The 19,902-nt window shown below is 39.0% G+C and overlaps 1 protein-coding gene across 1 annotated transcript in view; it reads right to left on the bottom strand.

The window, feature by feature from the left end:
• The window catches only part of Vopp1 (VOPP1 WW domain binding protein), a 148,824-nt gene extending 148,426 nt beyond the window's left edge, over nucleotides 1-398 (bottom strand). The window contains exon 1 of the mRNA XM_040739398.1: nucleotides 291-398. Within this exon, the coding sequence (XP_040595332.1) occupies nucleotides 291-323 (33 nt within the window). The 5' untranslated portion in view covers nucleotides 324-398. The remainder of the gene's footprint in view (nucleotides 1-290) is intronic.
• Between the last annotated feature and the right edge of the window lie 19,504 nt (nucleotides 399-19,902).

Genomic DNA, 19,902 nt, shown 5'->3' with positions numbered 1-19,902 from the left:
CTTTCACAGACTCCAGCTCAACCCTGCGCTGCTATGACTGGTCTAGCTTTAAGGTACTATAGGTACTATAGGTAAAAAGCTAAGAGTCATCCCATTTTCTAAAGGCAGAACAAAAGAGACAAGTAAACCTTATCTTTGCATACAGTAACATTTCATCATGTGACAAGTGTTATTTGCTAACTATGCAGAAAGGTGAATCAACTAAATTTACAAAATGGTGGTCACTGAAAACACTTCCACAAAAACAATTTTCAAAGTCCTTCAGGAATCTTATGAATAAACTACTATACCTTAGCAAGTGATTTCACAATAGGATTCTCCATAAAAAATCAGCTCTATTTCTTCTGCTCCTGTAGACGAGGGCAGCTCCGTAAGGTTTTCCAAAACTTGCTGTATTTCTGTGAGATAAAACACAGGTAAGAACCAGTGACTACATAAAGGAACACTCAAATTCCAGGCCATTACGCAGTAAGAGTATAAAGTTATGCAAATAAAAAGAAAATAGCAAAAGTCTTGAAAAATCGTACCTAAAAAAATAAATTGTTAAACACTGAGTTCCACATCAATTGCTGTTCATGAACTGTATAAATGTTTAAATACAGCTTTGATTTTATAAGGCTGCATACACTTAATACAAACATACTTAAAACTCATTTGCTTTCTTTTTAACTTTGAAGATCCTACCCAAGAGGAAATAAAATACAACATAGAGATTAAATTAATACACACACACACACACACACACACACACACACAAACACACAATTCCTGTGCATTCAAAATCAGATCACTGGTAAATTCCACCAAACATTTAAAAACAGAATTAAAACTAAAACTTGACAAACTTTCCAAATAATGTAAGAACACTCTTCTTTGTTTGTGTGTGTGTAGGGAGTGTGTGAGGGAGTTGAGAGAGGTTTTCACTGTGCAGCTCTGGATGGCCTGGAACTCAAGAAATCCACCTGCCTCTGCCTCCAGAGTGCTGTGATTGAGGCTTGAGCCACCATGCCAGGCAAGAAAATCTTGCTAATACATTGTGTGAAACCAGTTACTTTCTTCCCAAGCCCAGACAAATACACTTTTAAGAAAATTACAGCTAAGATCCCTTAGAAATACAGATGTAAAATACTAGCTAAGTAAACTAGAAACATATAGAAAGTATACATAAATCCCAAATATAAATTATCCCAGGAATACAGTATATGAAAGTCAATCAATCAGAACCCAAGGGCATTTCAAACAGATACAAGAGAAAGTGTTTGACAAAACCCAAAACATTTCATGTGAAAAACAAAATACTCCCAAATTCCTCTACTCCCCCTAAAAGCATTAACAAAACTTATAAAATAAGTTCCTCACCCAGGACAGGACATCTATAAAAAATATGAAGCTAACATCATACTTAATGGCAAAACACTACATGATAGGGAACAGGTAATCTGGCTTCTCCATTACTGAAAGCTAATGGTGTTTCTAACCAGATGACTAGATAAGAGAAATACAAAACACTGGAGAAAGGGGTTAAATGTGACTATTTCTATTTAAAATGACAAGTTCTTACATATGGAAATCCTAATATACAACAAAAATATTTATAGGAGTAGTGGGTCCCTTAGACGGCTTAGTAGAAAAGGCACTTGTCACCAAGCTCATGACCAGAGTTTAATCCCTGGTACACACCACGTAGAAGAAAGAATCAAATCATAAGTTGTCTTCTGACCATTATACATGCACATGCATGTATACACACACACACACACACACACACACACACACACACACACTAAAAATCTCACTCAACACTTAAAGAATGAACAAAGTCTAAATAAATGGAAGGGGCCTGTGGTTAGGCCCTGAGTTCAATCAAAACCTGTCCAAAAGCTACAGCAATCGCAACTCTGTGGCACTAGCACAGATACTGAAAGAGTTAAACTCTAGAAGTAAATCCATAGATTATCAGACAGTGAACAAGACTTTCAATAAAAGAAAGCTCCCCCGCAACTCAACAAGTGGACAACTAATCATTTATAAGCTTTTTCAGGGATAATTAAACATATATAAAACGTCAACACAAACCTCTGTTCTCAACAAATTATCACATTCTTAATTTTATCAGTTTTAGTTCATTTTGATGTTTCTTTAAAAATAAACTAATACAGCAGCTATTTAAAATTCACAAATATTTTCATAACAGCAAAACACAAACATCAAGAACCAGACTGTATAACTACGAAGCTGATAATACAATGCAGCTCTCCCTGTTCATGCTGCCTACCCATGCTTGTGGAATATTAGTTAAACATAAGCTACATTGGTTTTGTTTTGTTTTTGTTTTTTGAGACAGCGTTTCTCTGTGGCTTTAGAGGCTGTCCTGGAACTAACTCTTGTAGACCAGGCTGGTCTTGAACTCACAGAGATCCACCTGCCTCTGCCTCCCAAGTGCTGGGATTAAAGGTGTGCACCACCACCCCAGGGCAAGATGTGCTCCATTAGTTTATGGTGTGGAATGATGCAAAGATGTGTTGCATTCTCTTATGTTGCATTTGTTTAACTCTGTGAAGCTGTGTTACTTAGCCTGTCTAAAACAGGTCTAATAAAGAGTTAAATGACCAATAGCTAGGCAGGAGAGGGGAATAGGCGCGGCTGGCAGGCAGAGAGAAGAGTGAGGGAGGAAAGGAAAAAAGGAGAAGAGGAGGAAGCCAGGGGCCAGCCACCCAGCAACACAGCCAGACTCAGAGTAAGAAGGAAAGCAAGAGATGAATAAAGAAAGATAAAAGCCCAGAGGCAAAAGGTAGACCAGAAAATTTAAGAAAAGCTGGCTAGAAACAAGCCAAGCTAAGCCCAGGCATTCATAAGTAAGAATAAGTTTCCATGTATTTATCTGGGAGCTGGACTTGGGTTCCCCGAAAGAACAAAGAGTAATAAAAACCAAGTACACACCCATCTCCTCTATTTCCCCACTCCCTAGGAGGGCTTATTCCAGATTTGTTAATCATGTCTCCTAATCAGATCTGTAAACAGGTTTTTGTTTTGTTTGGGAAGACCTGCTACTAAAGAGACAGTCTCTACATGGCCCTGACTGCTCTAGAACTCACTATGTAGACCAGTTTGGCCTCAAATTCAGAGATCCACCTACCTCTAGATAGAAAAACGATGAATACTACACACCCTCAACTATTTTTAAGATCCCCTATGTTGCTACTGCCTTTGATCATATAGAAGAGTATTACAACACTAATAAAGTACCAATCCCCTAGGTTCAAAAGGAGGTATTCCCCTAGTTTGGAAGCTCAGATTTCTGCTCTCTGAACACTTGGCTTTTTACTTCTTGAATTTTTAAAAAATAAGATTTAGATATAATTTTTTAAAATTATGAGACAGGGTTTCCCTGGCTGTCTTGGAACTCAAGCTACAGACCAGGCTGGCCTTGGACTCACAGAGATCCACCTGCCTCTGCCTCCTCAGTGCTGGAATTAAAGGCATCATGCTCCACCATGCCTGGCTACTTTATGAATTTCTAATAAAACCTAATACATATCTCTTTTCACCTATATTACTCTAAAGACACATGGACAGATAGAGGAAGCGTGAGGACATTTAACAAAAGGTAACAGCAGACTGGCCCCAACTGACTAAATGAGGGATTCTGCTCTTTCTCTCCAATATTACAGACAACAGAGTCTCAACTGTTCCTTACAGATGTGTCCTATGCTATTTTATGGTTTTGAACAGTCAGGGGTGGCTTTTGTTTCTTCATCATCAAAGTCTTTTCATGCCCAAAGTTCCAATAAAGTACTTTCATGTTTTAAAACAAAACAAGGAGACCCTAGACAGAATGGAGAAATACTCCAGATATTGAAGCATGAAATAAGTCATACACAGTAAACTACAGGAGGATGCTAATGTACCAAGTGCTTCCTGTATGAAATAAGTTCTGCCATGGGGAATCCTTGAGAATTTGGGCCAGGCATTAGGCCAGGTGTCACTGAAGCAAGGAGGTGCCTCAGTTTATTCCAGTTCCAGGAAGAAAGAAAGTCTGAGAGTTCATAAGAAGTTATCTGAACATTCCACTCCCCCATATTCCATGAAGGAGAGACCTCTTAATCAGGTGTAGAAAATGAGCCTAGGCTTTTATGTGAGTGAGAGAAAAGCTAGTACTTAATCTTGCCCTCCAATCTCAAATATGAACAAATCAAGAACTAGCATTTAGGAAATCCACCTCCATGAACAAGAGGCATCAAATTCAACAAGCATAAGCACTAAGACAGGGAAGAAAGGAGGAAGTGGAAAAGGAATCAAACACACAACAAAATGCTGGGGAAAGCCTTAAAAAGAGCCAAGGAGTTAAGGGGGTGTACCTTGGGAGTAGAGAGCACTTGTCTAGTGTCTGTGGGGCCTGGGTTTGATTCTTACCAAAAGAGGGAGGAGAAAACGGGAGGGTAGGGTAAAGGGAGGGAGACAGAAAACATGAGAAACACAAAACCACTGTGAATCACGAAAAAGCTTCTAAGGGACTGAAAGGAAGGGGAAGGATGAAGAACTGGGAGGGCGAAACACTCAGTAGATGCTAAAAAGGAAAAAATGAAAGATGGCACTTCACAAAGTGAAAAATCAGACATGCAAAGGGTGAGTGAATAAAGGGGAAAACAAATCAGTCAGTTACATTACAATTAAAATATGCTAATAAATAGTTATTATATTATGAATTTTGTGAGTGGCTATATATCAGAGCAACAGAAAAAAATCAGTACTTTCCCTAAATAGTAGTAATAGCCATTTAAAGGTAAAATAAGATGTTCGCATATGAGGACATCATAAAATTATACTATATAAGTCATTTAAAATATACTGAGGACAATTTCTATAAGGATCACTAATATAAAAAAGATGGTAATTTGTTTCAAATTATTCTTTAAGAAACAAAAGAATTAAACATACTAGATATTCCAACAGGAGTTTAAGTTAAAAAAAAACTGACCTGAAATAGCAAATTAGCTAATACATTTTTAAAGCCATGAATATATGGGGTCTCCTGAGCTGTCAACCAGGAAACACTAGGAAGTGTGCAGCACTGCCACAGTAACAGATAATTACTTAAACTAAGTACCTAAATGAGATTCAGTACACAAAAAGATGACAACCTAGCAGACTGATGATTTAACTTTATTGCTATGCCTGTTCCCTTCAGGCTTCCTTCTAGAATGCCAGCAAAGTATTAATAAGAGCTTTAGAAAAAAATGAAGAAAAAGAATGGCTAGGGAGAAAACATGAGGCCAACGTAAATATAAGCTTGAAAGTGGTAGAAGCAGAAACCCAAGGTAACGAGCCAGTTCCTCCTCTCACATTATTTCTTGAATCTGCCCTTCTTTCCCTTCTATCTGGCAATGCGTCTTAGCTATAACCGTATCTTGCCCAGATTATCACTGCAGCCCATCTGTAAGTGTTAGCTTCCTCTTACTGTTACAATACCTGAGACAAGCAACTTAAAAGAGAAAACAGTTATGTGGCTTACAGTTTTGAAGTTTTCACACAGGACCAATTGCCCCACTGCTCTGGGCCTATAATGGCATACCATAGCAGAAGCCCACTGCAGGGCAGAGCTGTTTACCTCAGAGCCAGGATAGGAGAGAAAGAGCCCAAGGTACCAGAACTCCTTTTGAGGGCATGCCCTCAATAAAAATCTCCCATGAGGCCCTACATCCTAAAGGCTTTGCCACCTGCCAATAGCACCATGAGGTGTGAGTCTTTGGGGGGCACTCCAGATCCAACACATGGCAATGACCCAAAAGGAAATAATTAAAATGTAAATTTTAAGCCTTTTAATACATTGCTGGATACAATCTACGCCAAACTTTGTAGCTTAAACCACCCAACCCTTCCCTAGCCTTGACACAAAATCCTCTCCTGTTTACCACCGTTTATAGATAGCCACCTTTGCACAGTTAATTCACACTCAACATTCAGAGGCAAAATCTCAAACTCACTGGCTGCTCCAAATAGGATTTCTCTGAATATACATATATTCATAGTACTGTATAATTCCTACAAGCCCATATAATTATATGTGATTTTGTTCACAGCATAGTTTCCTGTCAAATTCTGAAAAGTGCAGAAATCAGACCTGTCTTGCTCCTACCTGAATCCCAAAGAACTAGGATGCAGTTTGGTACATTATAGGTTCTCAATACTGTATTTTAAGACACACATACACACACAAAAATGTAGCATTTCAATGTATCTTAACAACCATAGTTTTGAACTATCTATTTACTCCCATGAATGATTTCACAAGATATGACAGAGTAATTTATTTAACTGTTTATATCGCTGAAATGGAATAGTTTTACAATAATATTTCCTACTGTTATACTTGTAAGCTTTCTAAAACACCATGCAAAGTAATTTTAATAAAATGAATGATATTTAACTACCTATATTCTTTTCTAAAAATTTCACAATAGAACTTTACAGAAGTGTTTTTACTCAGCTTTAGAACTGTAAGTAAACAAGTGAACTATTCTAAGTATTCAGTTTGGACTAGATTACAATTTAATATTTAAAACCTTTTTGTTATTATATTTGGTGCTATATTCCCACCCATTTGATTCAAGAAACTGAATTTCCCAAATGAAAATGACAACTTAGGTATTAAATCAAGATGTTAAAATGATTTATATTTCAAACATAATCACATACCTGATACCGGGTGCCTAATTTACAAAATTCATGGAATGCCATATTAAGAAAAAAAATCTCACCACTTATTTGGGAAAACTTTAAGAAAGTACCCAAAAATCATTTAAAGAATTTCTATGTGCTTGTAATAAAGCAGCAAAATCCTTTTACGAAATACAATTCCAAAAGACGTAACAAAAAGAACCCAATTAAATGGTGATGCTTCCTTAAGATCAGGTTTTGAAACTATACTGATCATTGTTGGAGGCTAGGTAGGGCCTGTGTGTGTAATAAGGAGTACTATTCCTTTGTTCCCTACAGGGTCATGCTTGGCAAGGCTAGCAATGGTCTGCCACAAGTACTCTAGGGGGCCCGAGGCCAGGGCCTTGAACTGGACATTTTCCGTGTAAAGTTGTGGTCAAATGTGAAATGCTTTGCCTACTAAAGGAACTCGGGCTCCCATCATTCTGCTGTCTGATGCTCTTTACCGATTTGTCTTCACCTTCCCCATTTAAGGGTATATAAGGAGCTATCACACTAATAAACTTGCTGGCTGGGGTCATCAGCCATTGTAGCCCTCCTGAACCCAGCTGCTGACTGTTTCTTTTTCTCACTCCCTGTCCTTCCCCCTAGCAGTCCCAGTATGAACCCAGGAAGAACTGCTGGTCTAGTTCAATGCTTGATAGTTATGATCACAAAATACGGGGCTAAATCAACACAAAGAAAAACATTTTATAAAGTGACAATATACTATTACGGTCCTGGATTCACATCTAATTATACTGCCCAAAGAAGAAAAGTAGATATTTAAATGTGCACAGTATACTTCACCCTTTATTCAGAACTTCCTACACAGTTAGATGAAGAAAACAGAGATACCATTTCTCATCAAAACTTCAACTTATAGTAGTGTGTGTGATATGCAGGAATTTAAGTGAACAGTACTTTGGAATATCTAAGCGATTTTACTCTGCCATTTGACTAGTCCAGAAAATGTGGGTAAACAACTTAGCCTTCCCAAGCTAGTTTCTTTTATCTGATAAATAGGTAGTGTCAGAAGGTTGCCAAGCTAAATGAAACATGAAAACTCTCCAACAATACCTTATGGTACTTATAAAACCAGGGCCAGGAAGGCAGAGACAGGAGGATCTTTGCGGCTTGCTGGCCAATCAACCCAGCTGATTTCACAAACTCTAATTCACAATCCACTGAAAGATTCCATCACAGAAAACAGGTAGACGGTTCCTAAGGAATGACTCCTGAGTGAACTCTGACCTCTAGATATGTACACAGATATGTTCCCACAACCACAGGAAAAAATTAAAAGAAAAAACCTAATCTTTATAAAGTTTCTGCAACTTTATAAAAGAAAATCTTTTTTTTTAATTTAAGCAGTGGGGTTCCCCTTTGCTGACGATTAATCCAGAAAGAGTACACTGCCATGTATTTAATGGACCTATCAATACTTCCATCATAAACCAACCACCTTGTAACAGAGACTACTATAATTTTCTGGCACTTCTTTTTAAAGACATTGCTTTATGAAGTCTTGGTTGACCTTGAAATTTTTGTTTTCCTCCCTCCACTGCAAATTCTAGTATTACATACAAATGCCACCACCCCAGCTTCAACTCAGTTCTTAGAAAAAAAGTCCAAGTTATGCCATGCTTTCCGAAAGATGTCCTCTCAAACAGAAAGAAACAGATTTCATAAAAGGAATTTTTAATTAGTAAATTCTAGCCAGACACAGTGACATGTGTCTTTAATTCTAACACTTGGAAGGTTAAGTTAAGATCAAAATTCCAAAGTCAGCCTAGGTGATATAGTGATTTCCAGGTCAGCCTCTGCTACCACGCATGACACTATGTCAGAAACATCACTGCCCACCACCCAACCTACAACAAACAACAGCACAAAAACAACAATGAAATGTCCCATTCTGAATGATGAAAAACATTAAAATGTGAGATTAGGAGCCCAAAATGTAAAGATAGAATTTAAATTCATTTTGAATACCTTCAAGCCTTCTGCTATCTTCTATAAATATTTGGTTCTAAAGAAAAATTCACACTTTTCCCTAGAGAGACAAAGATGAGGCAGTCACACAAAGTCTCCACAGTATAAGTCTCATGGCTGTCAACATGCTTCCTGGTTCTACAGAACCTTCAAGCTGTTATGTTTAATTTGTTACTAACTTGGTGGTTTTCTGTGTGAAGATCTTGACATCTTTTCACAGACTTCTTGCTGAATGTTTAAGTGCTGTGCTCTACTCTGAAAAAGGTGTTAAAATTTTAGTTTAGATTAATCTTTGTGCAGCAATCTTAATTCCTTGATTGACATTAATAGTTTGCCTTGAGATTCAGTTGCATTTCTACACACATGGCTACATCTTCTACAAGGGAGGGCAACTAAGTGACTTCATGGAAAAATGTGAACTGAGGATTTACTTTCCCTTCAAGACACAAGAACAATTTTCTTCCTTGTAACAATTTAACAAATTTATGTTCATTTAGGGAATTTGTTAAATTTTATTGGAATGCAATTATTTTTATTATCTGTAAATACAATCTTGCAGATCGACTGAGTATGGAGACATCTAGATATCGCCATCTGTAATTTTCAGCATTTAACTATTTTAGTCAGATTTGCCAATATTACTTAGCTCAGTCATCGCTTTTCCTCATAGATATGGTCAATCACTATTCTTTATATAAGAAAACATAATACAACATTAAATTAACTGTAGCAAAAATCGGGAATATTCACAATTAAATGGATAAAGGTTATTTAAAAACTTCTTGTCCGTTCAAGTCAATTTTGCCAGCAGTAAGTTATGGAAAGCTGATTTATAGGGCTTTGAAACTGCGGACTTATACTCCTTTTCAGTACTTATCTCTAAATCTATCTACCACCACATCTACAATTCTACATGTACATCTTATATGCTTGACATACATCATCACTGTATACCTTCCTAATTACCACATCTCCCCCAGGTCTTTTAAGTAGCAACACACACACTTCATTTTTAAAAAGATTTATTGTATGTGTATGAACATTTTCCTGAGCTTCTGTATATGCACCACGTGACTGTCGGGTGCCCACTGAGGTCAGAAGGTAGCCTCAGATCCTTGGAATTGAGCTAGGATGGTTATGAAGCACCATGTAGGTACTGGGAACTCACTCCCTAAGAGCAATGGGTGCTCTTAACCACTGGGCCAATTCTTCAGCCTCTGTTATAGTCACTGTTATAGAGCTGCTTAAGATTTTAATTTGCATGTGTAAAGAAATTAATACTTTTATGAATAGATAATCTAATATACCATTTCACTTATTTATATACTTGTTTCCAAGTATTTTTGTTTTTATGACTGTTGTGTAGTGTTATGAGTATGTCTATAGGTTAAGTATCTGGCCATGGAATTTCTCTATCAGAGACTTTTTATCAATATGGTTATAAATTGGCATTTCAAGAAATAATACCAATGTGCAATATGCTTTTGCAGTTATTTATTTTTCAAGTTCTCTAAAATTTAAGTGTAACTACATACAAATAGTATATACTTTGATATACACATATATGTGTATGTATATATATATATATACATATAAATTACTATAAGCATTAAGATAGTGAAAATATTCATCTCTTTTAGAAGGACCAGAATGACCCTTTCTGATCCTTCCTGCTCCTGACCACTTCCACCTCTTTTCCCACTGTATGTAAGCATCCACTGCTCTATACTATAGACAAGTTTGCTTACTTTAGGATTCTGATATATGCCAGCACTCAACAATGAATGTTGCCCACCAATTAAAAGGATTCAAAGCCCACCATATAATTAATAAGATCTATCTAATGAGTATGTTGTTTGTATCTAATATCTATCTGCTGATTTCAGTCTTCTAGGCCCTCACATATTACTTACTGTCCAGCTGATCTAATCTGTACATCTGATGGAGAATATTTCTTTGCCTCTCCACTACTGTTTCATACAGGTACACAGTTAATTATAAATATTATCCTGTATAAAAAGATGTTCCTCCCTTCCTTCTGTGTGTGTGTGGGGGGGGTGTTTTTTGTTTGAAACTGCCTCGTTGTACCTAAAAATCTAGCCAAGGATGGTTTTCAACACCTGACTCCTCAGCATCTGTCTGAGAGCTGAGATCACAGGTGTGTGCCACCACGCCCAGCTCCTCCTTTTTCATTCCTAATGCTCAGGAACTCAATGTTTTTCTTTGCCAAATATCAGTGTCCTACCCTTTCCCTTTGCCTCCATTTGCTGGATACCTTTGTTAGCCCTTTACTTTTAACCATTCCAGAAAATTTAATTATAGATAAGCTCTATTACACATAGCATATTTTATATAGTAAGATTTTTCCTATTTGATAAGTTGAAAATATTTCTTTAAGAAAGGACTAATCCTATCCAGATCTATACTTATTATTGTTGTATTCTGTGATATATAGTTTTTCTATGATAAGCATATTCTTGCTTGTTTATTAAAGTTGTTTGTATTTAGGGGTCTGTAACTATGTTCTAGCATTTGCTTTTATAATAGGCCTTCTCACATAATGCCCTTACTTTTCTGGGTATTCTTACAACTGTTTACCGTATTTATTAGTAGGACCTTTAAAAATAACTTTTAATATCAATCTATACAATTAGTTCTTATTTTCTGCTGACTCTTTTCTCATTTTTGTTTTATTATTTAAAACATGTCATGATTATTTATACTCTTGCTTATGAACATACATTGTATTTCTACTAAGTAAATACTAAAGAGTAGTACTGGTGTAAGTTTAGCATGAGAAATAAGTAAGTTCTTCAAGATGTTCACAGTGTTATTCTGATCCTTACCATGAATACGCCACCCACTGGCCAATACAGGACTTGACCAGAGGCCCACCAGTATTTCAGTACACAGCATCCTAAGTATGTGTACAACTGACTTTAAAGGATCTTTTCCTGAACTCTTCTTTTCTAAGCATCAAGCAAAAAGGTGGAGCTTTTTCATTCCACTGTGACACATAATATATACAACCAGATTCTTGTCGAAGTTCAAGGAGTGAGGCAACACAGAAAAGCAAAATTAAATGGCATTTTCTCCATCCTTTTGGGAACAGTTCCTCCAAATGAAGATGAAACTCCTTCCTTTCCTTTTGAGTTTTAAGCTTTAATAACCACATCAAACAATGCTTAAAATGTTTGTTCAAAATCTTTTGAAACTCAAGGGAAACAATTGTGAGCTCCCAAAAAAACATTCTCATTCCAAAAAGGGAGAATGGGAGAAGAGCTAGGAATGATGAGACCAAAGCAAGACTAAAGCCTAGCAGGAAAACTCTTCTTGTAGCTCTAGGCCCAGCATCACACAGGAGCTCTTAGAGGGGTGAGGGGCCCTGTCTCTATGGCTTTGCTGCTTGCAGTTCACTCTGCTCCTTTTCTGGGCTGGTGTCACTAGTTATTTGAGACTCTTATGAGAAGGTCCATGTTTCAGCATCTCAAAGATCTTGAGAACCCCACTGCAGTTTAGACTTCATCTCCAGAACTGCACACACTGCCCTCCTGGGGCTGCCTACAGAATTGCAACTCTCCTACAGGTTGCCCACTACTTGAAGTGTCAATAACATGAGGAGCTGTATACAAATTCAAAAGGATTAAAAGAGAAGGCTTCATTAGAGAAAAGCAAAGGAAAAGAAACAAAGACAAACAACAAAAAACATAGGCATGGTAGTTCATACTTGTTATCTCAGTCCTGGAGGCTGAAGCAGGAGGATTGCTTCCAGCTTCAGGCTGGCCTGGCCTACAGAGTAAGACTTTGTCTCAAATTAAAAAACAAAACACCAAACTAAACTAGTCGAACAGACAAACAACCCTCCCCAAACAACCTAAAACTGAACTCTATTTGGCATCATTTCTAAGGTCAGATTTTTCTCTCTGGAGTTAATCTCCTTATTCATCCCTTAACATATTCTATGCCATATGAATTAATTTGTACTTTTAATCATGGGCTACTTTCTTCATAAGTCATTCCAGTTTGTCACATTAAATAATGTCTTTAAATAACTCTAGTTAGTGTCCTTTAAGTTATAAAAACTTCTTTAAGGCTTATTGTTAAAATTGAAGTCATTAACAATTATTCCCTTTATCTTGCAAATAAGAAAATGTATGACAAAAAATATTTTATCTGAACCACAATCCTTTCAGATATCCAAAAGAAAATAGACTTCAAGACACTGTGGAAATAAAAATTTCTTACCTTCCTCTTTTAGCTATACACACATGAAATGTACACTAGAGTACTCCTACATGTAGATCCAGGGTACCTGGTTTGAGACTACTAATTTGAGTTCTATATGGATTCTTTTAAGTACTATCAAGTCAAAGGATGTATTCTAACTCTTCTTAAATGCTGTACAACTCTCTTACAATTGTAGAACGATAAAAGAGAAAAATTTTCTGTTTATAGAAAATGAATGAGGAAGAGACTGCTAATATAAGCACTCTTACAGGTGGTAAGTTATTAACTAAAGCCATCAAATAACTTCAACAGTGGAAGCCTTTACAATCTCCTATTCTTTTAACTGCACCACGATTGAGTCATGCTTGCCTTACCCTGTGGTGTCAAATAACATGTTTTAATTTCATGGTTAGATCACTTGTCCATTACAGTGTTTCCCTAAATACTGCTCTGAGGCTGAGCTACTTTAAACAGCTGCTCCATTTGGAGTTATTTATTTTCCTATATTATCTACCCCATTCGCCTAAAAAAACAAAAAAAAAAAACAAAACCTCCCTATAAGCTAGATAATATTATACTTTCTATCTGTCCAAGTGTATAGAGGTATATTGAGGTCAACTTCATGGAGTATTTCCAGACGGCACCACAGTATACAACTGGATCATAGCTTATAACCTGCAATCCAGAATGATTCCTCCACAAAACAATCTCAGTTTTTTCCCTTGATGGGAAAAAGGAAAATGTCCAGAAGCCTAGAAGGACAGTAAAGACATTTTGCAAGTGACAGGCCAAAAAAAAATACATACCTGAGGATTCATTTTAACATGTGTTAAAAAAAAACTATTTGAGACAATGTACTTGGCTAGTCAAGACAGAACTAGTATGAGAAAATGTAGTTTCAGTCCAAGACCTGCCACTGTGCCACTTGGCTTGTTATTAGTCCAGAGGGAGCTGAGACACCAACTTAGTAGGTCAATACCAACTATCTCTCATTTCCATTGTTTTGCCAACTCAAACATGGAAATGAAGGGATCAGAAATCCTATGCAACCTTGTTGCAAAGCTTACAAAAGTGTAGAAACTTGCTCAGAATAGCACGTCATAGAGGAGAGTACTGTGGGCTAATGAGAAAAGAGACCTTTTGGGAACTACTTGCAGTCAGTAAGGTTGAAGAGATGCTGGATGGCACAGATTAACAGTACAATGATTTAGCATTCTCGCTCATTGTCTCCCAGAACTGTGAAAGTTAACTAGATAATCACTCTTCATGAGTATTTTCCTTCCAATAAACTGTGAACACCTAACTTAGACTTTACAGAAGTTCCCTTTAACCTGCATTGACTATAAATGACATAAACAATACAAATTTGTCTTCCTACCTCTCTCAGTATTCATTTCTTGGTGTTTTAATCACCCGAGAGCCTCCAACTAGCATAAGCACTATACTGTTTAAACGCCACTCTCTCAGCAATGATTTGCTGATGCTACCCAGTTGTGATAAAGCTCAGTTGTGCAAAATGTGCAAAGTATTTAACTAAAACATCTGTTGTCTTCTGCTAATCACCTATTAGTCAGTGGTAAAGCCTATATAGGTATGGTAAATATTCAAAACAAGCAAGGCAACTTTAAAACACTATAAAACAGTACCTAGAGTCTCATGATTTTCTTTCTCCTTTTTTGTTTTTAATCTCAAGCTTAAAGGTGAAGGACAGAGAAGAAGCCTGGGTAGTCTAACACAATTTCAGCATGAAATGAGCTCCCGGACTAAAAGCACACTGCTCCCTCAAATATTTAAGAAAATTAAAAAATCCAATGTTTTTCCTTAAGAGAAAAAAAAAGGATTCTGTCATATATAGAGCAATCAAACTTAACTTCAACAGCTTGGTATTTTTACCTCAAAACTTAAAAAATACACATTTCAATAGTCCAAGGCACAGACAGAACTCACTGTCATAATTTACAAAAGACACACATCCTCCTAACATTGCTTGTAGTCTTCATAGGACAAAACAGAGCAATCCAAAGTGTTACCATTTGTGTATGATATAACCCTACTTTAGAATAAAAGAAACATGAGCCTTAAAAAGGAGCACATGTATTTAAACAATAATTCAAATACATGAAGGCTTTAAGATATAAATGTCCTCAAGATGAAACAACCCCCAAAGTCACTTGTTTACAGAGTAATAAGGCCTCAGAACACAAAACTATAATCAGGCGTAGCAGGTTATCATAACTGCACAACCTATGCCTGGTGCCTTGTTTGACCAGTGTACCAAAACTATCTCAGCCTTGGTAACGGTGTATTACCTCACCTCACACATGAGACACGTGCAAGTTTAAAAAAAATAATCTGAAAGACTACACGGCAAGAAATGGCTGCTAAACCATGGTCCAGGAAAAGAGCATCCCAAATACTGTCAGCTATATTACAAGGAACCCCATTCAGGAAGGCTAAAGTAAAATTCCAAGAATTCCCAGGGGCGTAGGAAAAGAGTAAAAGCATGGCTAGCCTGACCTTAACCGGCTGCTTTTTGAGTAATGCCGAGAATTTTCTGAGCCTCTCACAGACAGCTTTAGAGGCTCTTCCTCCACCCCCACCCCCACCTACACAAATGTTCGCCCCACAAAAGGGGAGTCTGATGAATGTTATCTCGAGCTGCAATCCCAGGAAATGGTAGTTTGCAAATAAAATCCCAATAAAGTGTTAAAAAAAAAAAGTACCCCGCAAGAAGATAACAAAATACATCCTCACCAATCCACAAGCTGTCACCGCGCTGTCGGATCTGCCATCTACTGTCCCCCCAGGTCCGCTGCCCGGCCAAAACAGAAGGGAAGAGAAGAAGGCAGGCAGGCACCTTTCTGCTTCCAGACAAATGTGCCCAGGCTCCGAGAGCACGCGCTGAGCTAAGCGGCGACCTCCCCCGCAGAGGCGTGTGCTCGCCCACGGCCACTTTGGCAAAACAACTGGACCCTCGTGGCTCGGAAGTGGCCTCAGGAGTTGCAGCAAGCCGCCTCCGCGGGATCTCCGAGCCCCCAAAGGTTGTCAGTCAGAGCCGCCCACCCGCCCACTCGCCAGGTCGCTTGCCAGCCCGCAGGCACGCACGCAGGCTCGCTCCGGCTCCGGTCCACGCTGAAGCGCCAGCGCCGCAAAGAGAGGCGACCGGCCCTGCCTGGAAGGAGCGGCCCGCGGGGGCGCGTGGGGCGCGGGCGGGACACGCAGTGGCTCCCGCGCCCAGGTGGCAGGGGCGGGGCCCGTGTGGTGCCTCCGGGGATGGGGCGCCCGAGCCCGGCCGTTACGGCACCGCGTGGGACCGCCACTCACCGGTTCGCACCTCGGCCGCCTCCGCGCCGCGGCTCCTCTCTTCAGCCGCGGGCGCCGCGCAGCCCCATCAACCGACTCCGGGCTCGAGGGCGGACGCGCGGCTCCCGCCGTTCACGCCGGCCTCGCCCTCCGTCCGGCTCCGGGCGCCGCCGCTGCCCGCCGGTCTGCGCGGCCAGCCTTCCTCAGCCGCTCCGCTCCCGCACGCCGCCGCCTCCTCTGCCCGGCGCTCCTCCTGGCCTCGCGGGTGCCCCGGACGCCTGGGAGCTCGGGGACAAGTGCGCGCGGAGCAACACCCCCACCCCTTCCCACCCGCCGGCCCCGCCCCTCGGCCGTGGCCCCGCTGCCAGGTGCTGCCACCAGAGTGCGCTGCGGGTCGCGTTCTGGGGCAGAGGAGCTGGAACAGGCAGAGAGTGGCTGTGGCACAAAGGAGACCTGGGTCCCTTAGATGGCTTAGTAGAAAAGGCACTTGCCACCAAGCTCATGACCAGAGTTTAATCCCTGGTACACACCACGTAGAAGAAAGAATCAAATCATAAGTAGTCTTCTGACCATTATACATGAACATGCATGTATACACACACACACACACACACACACACACACACACACACACACACACATTCCTGTGCATTCAAAATCAGATCACTGGTAAATTCCACCAAACATTTATAAACAGAATTAAAACTAAAACTTGACAAAGTTTCGAAATAATGTAAGAACACTCTTCTTTGTTTGTGTGTGTGTAGGGAGTGTGTGAGGGAGTTGAGAGAGGTTTTCACTGTGCAGCTCTGGATGGCCTGGAACTCAAGAAATCCACCTGCCTCTGCCTCCAGAGTGCTGTGATTGAGGCTTGAGCCACCATGCCAATAGATTTAGATTTTCCTAAAAATTAATAGCAACTCGTAATCCAGCAAGGCATATATTGACAGTTTATTTAGGCTATTCAAAATGAATTAATAAATTTTTTTGCTAGTAGACTATAAGAAATATACTTCTAGTCATTGTAGCATATTCAGAAGAGACATTTGATAGAACTTACAGTATAATTACAATCAACTCAGCAGATCTTTTAAAGAAATTTATGATCATATTTTAAAGTTTACATGGGAAAATGAAAGAATTAGAATAGTCAAGATAATAGGAACAAAGAAGGATAAGTTCGAGATTCAGTCTTGACTCAAAGCCATGTGGAATTAAGAAGCTACAGCAGTAGTAAAACTTTGAGCAAATAGAATATTGGTATAAAAAGTATTCAAAGAAGAGACTTGAATATACAATCAGTCTTCATCATTTGTAGACACCATATTTGAAATCTGATATTTTGAGGAGTCCTGTTTCTCAGAATCTGTCCCTGTCTAGCCATTAGCCAGAAAAATGTATGACTAAATATCCAGAGTCAAGGATTAGAACAGGAGAGAATATGTTAGTTTAAATTCGAATACAAGACGTTTTGCACCACGGAATGCAGAAATGGTAGTGGAGAGTACACACAGAGAGCAGCAGGTAGATGCTGATATTGAACAAGTAAAACAATAGGTTATAGGACTCCAGGAATAGAGTGCTGGAGTTGGAACAAGACTGCACTCATTGAAAAGAAACATCCATGCTCTAGTGCAGACAAAAGCAAAGAAGATGGCAAAGGTATCTGCTGACTCTCACACATTAGGGACATGGGTTCAGGAATGACAGTCTAACGTGGAAGACTGGTTTGTTCAACAAATGGCTACTGAGTGTGTATTTTATTCCAGTCAAGACTGTAGTGTTTCAAACATACAAAACAAGGTAGATAAGGCCTTGCTTTTACATAGTTTATATTCTAGTAGATTTTCAGGACATGAATAGGTTTTATACATACATATATATGTATATATATATGTGTGTGTGTATGTTATATGTAAATTCGCAAAATCAATAAAATTTCAAATCACACTAAGTGCAATTATATAATATAATTAATAAATTAGACAACATGATAGTTGATGTGGTGATCATACTACACTATGCCATTAGCCATTGGGTAGCTCAATCAGTGACACACAGACCAGAATAGAGAACCTAAGCCAGTCACATGTCAGCAAGGATGCAGAGAAATCACAGCTCTTTTTTATTTAAATTAAAAACAATCTTATTTACATACCTACTGATCCCAGTTCCCCCTCCCTCCTGTCCTCCCATGTTCCCTCACCAACCCCATCCCATTCCCCATTCACTCCCCAGGGAGGGTGAGGCCTCCCATGAGGGATCATCAAAGTCTGTCACATCAATTGTGGCAGGGCCTAGGCCATCCCTCATGTATCTAGGCTGAAAGAGTATCCCTCCATTCCTTCATAGGGAGTGGGCTCCCAAAGTCCATTTGTGTACTAGGGCTCCACTGCCAGAGGTTCTATACACTGCCCTGGTCTCCCAAATGACACCCACGTTTAGGCGGCCTGGTTCAGACCTATGCTGGTTCCCCAGCTGTCAGACTGGTGTCCATGCACTTCCACTTGCTCAGGTTTTGTGGTAATAGAAATAGACATAGCAATTTTAGAAAATAATAGATTAGTTTTTCAATGTGCTAAGCAAAGAATTACCACCGGGCTTAGCAATTCAACTCCTGTATACCCACAAAAATTCATGACTGCATGTAGATTTCTACACAAATGTTCACAGAAGCCTTGCTCATGAGTCAGAAACAGCACAAATTTACATTAACTGATGAGTAGCTAAGTATAAGAGTAGATACAGTACAGTACAATTGAATATTTTTCAGAATTAAAAAAGCGAAAGGCCGATACTACCTATGACATGACAACTCTCAAAAAAAAAAAACCAAGAAAGCTAAATATTATACCAACAAGTGAAAGAAGTCAGTCACAAAAGACCATGTATTTTATGAACTTGTTCACAGAATGTACTTAGGAGTCACATCTGCAGAATCAGAAAATGTTTAAGGCTGCGAGTCAAGATGAGGAATGGAAGAGCTTCCTATGGATTCAAGCCTTCTTTGTAGGAATGATGAATATATTATAAAGATGGAGGTATAATTTTGTAAATACCATAAAAGCTCCTAAATTATTTGCTTGTCTGCAAATTATATCCCAATGTCATGTTACAAAAAAGAGAGAAAGAGAAAGGAAAGAAGGAAGAAGGAAGAAGGAAGGAAGGAAGGAAAAAAAGAATATGACATCATCTGAGGGCAGAATGTCTCTAGAGAGAGTAGAAAGAAGAGATGAACATGGGCTAGTGAGGAATCACTGACTGGCCTGTTTACGGGATGCAGAACTCACCCAAACTGAAGCTAGTTAAGGAAGGAACAGTAAGTAGGGGGTAAAGCAAGCGGGGTTTGTGAACTAGTTATCTTCCAGCCATTCTGCCGTACCAACAACACAAACAATCAGCTTAAGGGGAAAGAAAAGGTTTAGCTTGGTCACTGGTCACCTAATAACTACTTGAAAGTTGAAAGACAAAGCAAGGGTCCACAGTCCTAACTGCCCCTTTAAAGACAAGCCTCAAGACGGCTAAACTTCTTGCGACTATGTACTTTCCCTTTAAAAGTTTTACTACCTCCCAAGTGCCACAGGTTAATGACCACATAGTCTTTAGGGGCATCCAAAACTATGGGCGTCTATTAAGCCAAGTGAATCCTGGATTTTATTTTGAATACAACAAGAAGTCATT

The sequence above is a fragment of the Mesocricetus auratus genome, unplaced genomic scaffold (assembly GCF_017639785.1).
Source record: "Mesocricetus auratus isolate SY011 unplaced genomic scaffold, BCM_Maur_2.0 Super-Scaffold_100676, whole genome shotgun sequence".
In the NCBI taxonomy this organism is placed as follows: Eukaryota; Metazoa; Chordata; class Mammalia; order Rodentia; family Cricetidae; genus Mesocricetus; species Mesocricetus auratus.
The sequence above is the reverse complement of the archived record's forward strand: the minus strand, read 5'-3'. Positions and strand labels throughout refer to the sequence as shown.